Source organism: Thalassophryne amazonica, chromosome 15 (genome assembly GCF_902500255.1).
Source record: "Thalassophryne amazonica chromosome 15, fThaAma1.1, whole genome shotgun sequence".
In the NCBI taxonomy this organism is placed as follows: Eukaryota; Metazoa; Chordata; class Actinopteri; order Batrachoidiformes; family Batrachoididae; genus Thalassophryne; species Thalassophryne amazonica.
In genome coordinates, this window is record NC_047117.1 from 24,548,513 (window position 1) to 24,556,413 (window position 7,901).

The 7,901-nt window shown below is 39.0% G+C and overlaps 1 protein-coding gene across 4 annotated transcripts in view; it reads left to right on the forward strand.

Moving 5' to 3' along the window:
• The window catches only part of coro2a (coronin, actin binding protein, 2A), a 92,889-nt gene extending 88,576 nt beyond the window's left edge, over nucleotides 1-4,313 (forward strand). For all 4 annotated transcript variants that reach the window (XM_034188239.1, XM_034188241.1, XM_034188240.1 and 1 more), the window contains 2 exons: nucleotides 3,025-3,290; nucleotides 3,388-4,313. In XM_034188239.1, the coding sequence (XP_034044130.1) occupies nucleotides 3,025-3,290; nucleotides 3,388-3,519 (398 nt within the window). In that variant the 3' untranslated portion in view covers nucleotides 3,520-4,313. The remainder of the gene's footprint in view (nucleotides 1-3,024; nucleotides 3,291-3,387) is intronic.
• The last annotated feature ends 3,588 nt before the right edge of the window (nucleotides 4,314-7,901 follow it).

Consider the following 7,901-nt stretch of genomic DNA (forward strand, 5'->3'; position numbering starts at 1 on the left):
CCGGATCTAGATCACCTCCAAAATTCAGTGGATTCTTCCATGGCCTAAATATGTCCCTGTTGAAAATCTGGTGAGAATCAGTGAAGTAGTTTTTGAAGTAATCCTTTAAAGCCTATATAAAGGGAAACTTGATCCATAATCCAGATCCGGATCCAGATCTCCAAAATTTAATGGCGTCTTCCTTGCTCTAATATCTATCTGTGGTGAAACTTTCATTGAAATCCGTGCAGTAGTTTTGATGTAATTAACAGGCAGACAGACAAATAAATAAACTCTGATTTTATTACGTCCTTGGCGGACATAATAAAATTGATTCTGAGTCAAACTCAACTCAGATTGCAAGGCCAGTTACGTCAAAGCGGCAAAGAGTGCCACTCACCTCAACTGGGCTTTTTTACTGTTTTACATACTGTGCAATAAATTAATTAATTAGGAATAGATAATTAATTAGGATTACTTAAGAAAGAAAGAAAAAAATGCATGGTGCTCTACAGGGCTCAAGGATGGGTTGCACATTCATGTTTCGCTCCTCCAAAAAAATCTCCCTCTCTGACATTTCCCAGAGTTGACAGGTATGCTATTGTTTTATTCGGTAGTATCTGTTCCATTGGTGATGTGCTGTGGACGACACAGCAGGAAGATGATGATCGTGTGCTCACACCTTCAACTCGCTCTTGTCTAAGTGTTTGTTTGGTTTAATCTGTGACATGTTAATAGTAGATCCTGTTCCGTGTGTTAGACACTCTGTGATTGGTAGCTCTCTTCTCTTTCCAGTGTCAACACAAACTGATCAGATTCTGTGTGATTCAGCGTGCTGTGAATAAACTTATTTGCATGTTTCATTTTATCCCTTCAACTCCTGATCATCCTGAGGATCCGCTGAAGGGCAAACGAGTGTCATCTCCTCTGGCACACATTTAAAGAATTGTGTAATTAGGTTGTAATTGCATAGAAATGCGTTTTCCCTCAGCTGGCCTCTGGATGGTGTTAATATTTTATTATCTGGTGAAAATGAACCAGTTTTTAATTTACTGCTTTCAGGTGCTTCAATAATTAGTTTACACTCAAATCTGGGAAAATGTACTGGTGTTACGCATCCCTGCATCAACCATATCACGGAATTTCCCAGGGTTCTGGATAGCAGCCACTCAGATACAGAACAGGTCCATCCCCACCTCTCAAGAATAGCCATCGATCTTCCAAAGTCAGGTGAAATGTGGGTGTCCCCTTGACCTTCTCCAGCCACTGGAGTCCTTAGTACTGTGGGCACCAACGTGCACCATCATGCACATAGAAAGACACTACGGAGCCAAAACATAGCTGATATTCCCTAAAAATTCAAGTGATACTCTAAATCTCACGCTCCCTAAGTTAACAGCTCAGTGGATCTTCTGAAGAAAGCTAGTCCAGGAACGACATCCATTTTTGCCTTAGCTCACAGGTTAGCATCCAGATCTCACACCCATACAGACAGGTAGCACCAGGACCCTAAAAACGTGGACCGTCATTCTCCTGCAAAGATGCCGGCATCACCAGACACCATTGTCCAGTGATCCTATGACACCATCATGGGCCATTTCATGGAATTCATGGTAAATTGTCCTGACCAGGACAGTTTCCTGAACAGTGATTGTGGGAGCAGATAAAAGGCTTTTTTTTTTTTTTTTTTTTTTCCCCTCCATTCAAGTATGCACCATATTATCAGGATATCATTAGAAACTACCAGAAGGCTCATCACCCAGTGGACAGCTCAGAATGAAGGATGCATGTACATTTTTGTTAAAATCTGTCCATTCTTGAACAAAACCACATGCAGTGAAAGTGAGGACCAAGAGACAGTAATCATGTTCATGACTGTACTTTGCATGCACACAGAGGCTTGGGACACACTGGCTTTTGACTTCTTCCACTTGTGATGTTCCAGGATCAAATGCATTGAACAAAATATCCTATCCTGAACATTTAACAAAACAAGTAGGAAAGCTTTGCAGTCTTTCCCTTCAAAATCCCAGGCATCTCCCAATCGCTTAAGTAACACAGGAGCATTCCCCTGGCCTTTTCCAGTTTCCAGCTAGGATCCTCACTATTGAGGCACTTACGCACTCGATAATGCACAGAAAAATGCGCCCTATAACCAGAATGTCCTGCCTGATATTCTTTCACAGAACAAGTAGTGTGCCTCATGTAAGTCTCCCAAATTATCTGTCCATTTAGAACAGCCATTCCAAGTTAGCCATTATAAGATCCTCCAGCCAGTTATCACCTTACGAGCAGGTCACTGGCAAGGGCCAAAGTCTCCCAACCACAAAGTAATACAGGAAACACCAGGATCCTAAAGACTTAGACCTTTGTTCTCCTTCTTTGACATCATGAAACACCTCTATTTATTGACTTTATGACTTCCATAAGTTGTTCTCGTGCATCTTCGGACCTCAAAGGCAGACGATCCAGACACGAGTGTCACTGCTGAGAGAAAAGTGTTTCTGCAAATTCAACATGCTCACTGCATACAGATACTCTTCTGATGGCAGAGTCCAGGCAGTTGTTAAAAGCTTGGATTATAGTCTTGATCCAGTATAATCTCAAACCCAGACACACTCTGACCCCTCACTTTCGACAAAAATCACATTGTCATCCACAAAGTCAAGGTCAGCAAACCTCAACTGAGCTTAATAATGGATTTAAGGTGAATCACTCAGCTGTGGTAACTTTCTAAAACAGGGGTGGCCAAGTTTAGTCCTCAAGAGCCACATTCCTGACACTTTTAGTTGTCTCCCTGCTCCAACACACCTGAATCCAATGAAAGACTCATTAGCAGACTTTTAATGAGCCTTTCATTGGATTCAGGTGTGTTGGAGCAGGGAGACAACTAAGTGTCAGGAATGTGGCTCTCGAGGACCGAACTTGGCCACCCCTGCTCTAAAAGTTCTGACCAGACAGGCTTTTAATATTAAAGTTTCATGTATTTCATGAATAATGTCTTTAAAATAAGATCATCATGCTTGTGGTCACTCTGACTCGCAGACCCGGTGCTGATGTCTCTGAAACCTGGAAGTCAAATACTGGATTCATATTCGGAGCTGAGCCTAGGAAAGGGACTCGGAAACTTGCTAGACACTCGCAGGTCTCAGAGCAGGCCGGGCATGCTGCAGCTGGCCTACATTCAGGACCAACTGAGCACCAAAGAAGGCAAAGAGGACAGCGGTGGTCCAGAGGACCAGAAGACTCAGACGCCATTGAGCAACGGAGATGACCTCACACTTTGTTCTCCACCCAAGACCGAGAATGAGGTGTGGAATGATTGTGGCACCGGCGCTTGTAGAGCCAGCTTCCTGTTAATTTTACCACTGCATACTGTAATATATTTTGTTTGTGTTTTGTCCGTAGCTACGCCTGAAGTTCCACAAGCAGCAGGAAGAAATCCGTCGGCTGCGGGAGCTCCTGACCCAACGGGATGTGAGGATCAAACAGCTGGAACTGGAGATGAAGAACCTCAGAAACTCTCAGCCTCAGAGCTGACTTTGAGGCAGCATTACTGTACAAACTTACAAACCCACTTTTTCCAACTGCCACACTCGACGTAGGGTCCTGGTTGTCTCCAGCGAGCCCCTCGTACTGCACAGAGGCGCCTCAAAGTATCATCTCCACGTTTCACTTGTCAGCATAGTATGTTTGGTGCACGCAATCTTCGTCCTCATTCATTCACTTCCTTTTGCGTACCTCTGTCTGAAATGTTTTGCACCTTTTTACTTTTCACTCTTTTCTCTTATACACTTTACAGCTATGCAAGTTTTTTGTAATTTTTAGCTTTTTTTACACTCATCATTGCTAAGCAAAATAAGAATGTCTGTGCCTGTGTTGACTAAACGTGTGTCCGGTTGCGCTTGAAAGCCGTTTCAGGGTGGAGCACAAATCCTGTGTGATTGTAAGACAGAGATAATTTTTGTTTTCTTGGTGATTTATTTTTCATATTTAAACTGCTGTAAACATGGCGTGTAATGACAAACACACGTCTGCTTTAATGTCAGTCCAAGGAACGATGCTGTCATGCTCCCGGGTTCAGTTAAGCTGTATTTTTATTTTTAACCTTTTTAAAAATTATTTGAATGTCTGGAAAAACTTTTTTTTAATATAGATGCTATCATGCAAGCCAATTATTTTGTATCTGACGCCATGTAGCAGTTTTGATCTTTTTTCTTTTTTTTTAATATGGAAAATGAAAATGCCAGTCATTTAATTTAAGACATTTTAAGTTGAAATTGCATTTTAGGAACATATAAACTGCACAGTGTGCTTTAAAGAGAAAGACAAAAGCTGTCTTGTTTTTTCTTCTGTGTTGTAACTCTGGTGTAGAGCTGCAGTTCTGCCTCACTTTCAGGTTCACCTGCATTTATTCACTCTTTCATTTCTGATGTATTTTCCCCATAGACATTTTTCTTTACTTTGGAAAAACCAACAATTTACCAAACCACCAGCGATTGCTTGACCTGAATAGAGAATGACAGGTAAAGCACTAACCTGCGGTAAAATATGGCATGTATAAAAATAATCTTTTCAGCTTCAAACTATAGGAGTCAGAGTAGATTTTTAAAACTGTGATTTTCTTTTTTTTTTTTTTTTTTTTTTAGATTATTGGCATATGCATCAGTTCTTGAAAGAAAGAGTATTTGTTTTTTTTACTCCTTATTTTAAGATCAATGGCCAGCAATAGCTTCATGTTCAACACTCGGAAATGCTACAATGAGGAGCCTTGAAGAGAACACAGTAGAACCACATAATGCCAGTCATATTTTTTTTTTCTTTATCATTTTACAAATGCTGAGCAAATAAATACTTCTATGGGAACGTACATTGATTTAAAACAGTGGAATTTCAACAATCTTTGCTAAATGTTAAAATGATTTTAACTGCTTTCTTAAGTGGTCTTTCAAACCAATGGCACACCTTTGAATAACTGGATAATTAGTTTGTAACTGCATTGAAATGCATTTTCCCTCAGGCAGCATCTGGTGTTCATATTTTCTTCTATGGTGCAGTCACAGCAGTTGCTTTTACTTATTGCTTTCAAACTGGCCAGTCAAATTTTTCCTTAAAAAAACAAAACAAGCAAATCATTCCCTTGTCTTTTAAATGCTTGTTTCCATGGTTGAATGCAAATACACTGGTATCACAAGACTATGTGGAGATATTAATCTAAATAAGCCAATAGAGTATGAATGACCATAAATGAATGGGGAAAGTATTCACTGCATAATTTTGGGGTTTTGCTTTTAATTATTTGAAGCACAAACAAAAGAAAAAAAATGACGTGGATATTAACACCAAGGAAAGCATGGATGCAGGTCACGTGCAAGTTACTCAGTTTTGACATTTCCAGTTTAGGTTAAATGATGCTACTCAATGTTTGAAAAATTAAGGACTTTAAATGTACAGTGCAACTGCTCACTTAAATTGTTTTTGTGTGCTGTGCGCTATCATTAGCTTACGTATCCATGCAGTAATGTTTTTATTGGTGTCTGTTATTAGTCAGCAGTAATTTTAAATGTCTACCACTTTTTATTTACATCAAATTATGAATATATTATTGCACTTTATTACATTGCTATTCCAAAAATGTATATTGTAAAGTTGTGTTTAGGGTAAATGAGAAAATGCACAGACCTCTCAACATGAACCAATAATGTTACCACTTTTAATGAGCTGGAGAGCTTTTAGCCAACTTTATCAGTTTAGTGTTTCATTTAAAGGTTATTGTCAACCTTCCTGTGACTGAGGCACTTTCTTTTTATATAATCAAAATATAACCATATTTAGTAAAGAAATGTTTAAGATTTTAACCCATTCAATATCTTTCTGAAAAGTTAATGACTGAGTGTCCCCCTCCAAAATAATAATTCCATAAATTGTGTAAGATTTTACAGATATTCTTTACAAAAATATTGCCGCAGTTTGCAAGTTGACTTTTTTTCTGCTGAATGAATCTAATCCCACAAGACTCGGCGCTGCCCCCCCCCCCCCTTTTTTTTTTTTAATCAGTGTTCAACTTCTGTTTGATTGTCAGCTGGATATCGCAAAAGGACATAAACATATTTTGATTAAATTTAGTGAAGATGTCGGCCTTGGGTCAAGAAAAAGCTATTATATTTTGGTTGCAAATCTTGAAACTTTGATGTAAATTGCCAACTCCATGACTGACATTGTAAAAAATTTCTATTTTGAACCTATAATTTTTAAACAAATTGCCCATAAGGGCAAGGTACACACTGTAAGTTAATTATTGGCTGTCAGTTTTCTCCAAAAGTTAACTTCCCAAACAAACAGTCGAGACCTTAACATACATTTTAGCGGCTGATGTTGCCATCTAACGTATTATGTGAGCATTTCAGGGTTTTGGTTACATTTCCTACTTGCAACTCAAAATTCAGTGAAAAGGGCATTTATAAATGCCAGAAATGCATGATTTATTTATTTATTTATTTTGCAGGCATATCTTTGACCTCCCAATATTAATGCATAGAAATTTCAATTTTGAGAGTTTTACGATTGAGTCTTAGGACGAGGAAGTCTGATGAAATGGAAAATGTGAATGTACGTTTTTAAGACTACATTAGTTTAAACATATGACTGTCACGACAACACAATCATCTGATGTAGAATTTTATACAAAACTGGATGATTTTGTTCATGGCTTCTTGGGGGTATAGTACATCATGAACATGGTTTTGTCAGGCCCCAATTTCTGGTACTGAAAAAATGAACACAGAAGTGGCAAATCTTGCAGTTCTTTAAATAGCCCCTTGAAGTTGACTCCAAAAACTATTCCCTACCGACACAAATCCTCAACTTTACAACAGAAAAAAAAAACGTACAGCATGGTATGAAAACTGGTTTAGGTCTTGATAGTTACTTTAACCCCATTTGAGACACCTGAACTGGGAGGTGATTTTTGTTGTTTTTTAATAACCTGTTGGTATTTTAAGCCTTAAAGCTGTGTGCTAGCCAAGCCCCTGCTAGCAGTAGCTGCCATCAACTCAACTGTTTGTTCGTTCTGAGGATTTTGATAAATACTTGCTGTCTGGTTGTGCTAAAAGACCATCTAAAAACATCTGGGCTTTAATGTTTCCATTGAGTGAAATTTTAGTAATATTTAATCTACGTTAGCTCTAAATACATAGCATGCTGACATTAGGTCCAGGGATAATTTGATCTTTAATAAAGCAATAATGCCAGTGATATTAACACCGGTACCCAGTCCACTAAAATTTCTTTTAAACACTCAAACCGAAGTTGGCCTGTCAGTGTTGCTTGCCTGGTATCTGTAAGATGGGTGTATTTGAGCTTTTTGTTTTGTTTTTCAGTGCCCAGGTCAGGACTGGCTTACCCATGCTCCAACTCGACCCATTTACAGGCTGGCTGGGAGTTAGGTGGTGTAAGGCACTGCTGAGATGGTGACCAGCCCATTTGAGCTCCAAAACCTCAGAAAACCTACATGATGGCACATAGGTTCTATGAATTTTTATCCAATTGCACTTTTCTCGACCTAGTCTCACCACCTCAACCTGGCTTGGCCAATATGACATATATTAAATCAGGACACACTGACTAGATTAAGTCAAACTGCACTTTCTGTTATCCTGTATTTCTTAATTGTCTCTGTGGAATATCCACCAGGTTAGAGAACTATGGAAAAGAGTCATTTGCTCAAACACTGTACATTCAGTTGGAGCCACAAAACACTCAACAAACTCGTAGGCCACCACTTGTTGATGCCTGTACTACAGAGTACATGGGGAAGCTGAGACCACAACAGCAAGCTACTGTAGAAAATCAGTGCAAAGAAAAGAAAGAAAAGATTCAGTGTGTAATGACAAAACATGATTGTTTCACTCCTTAATTTTGGG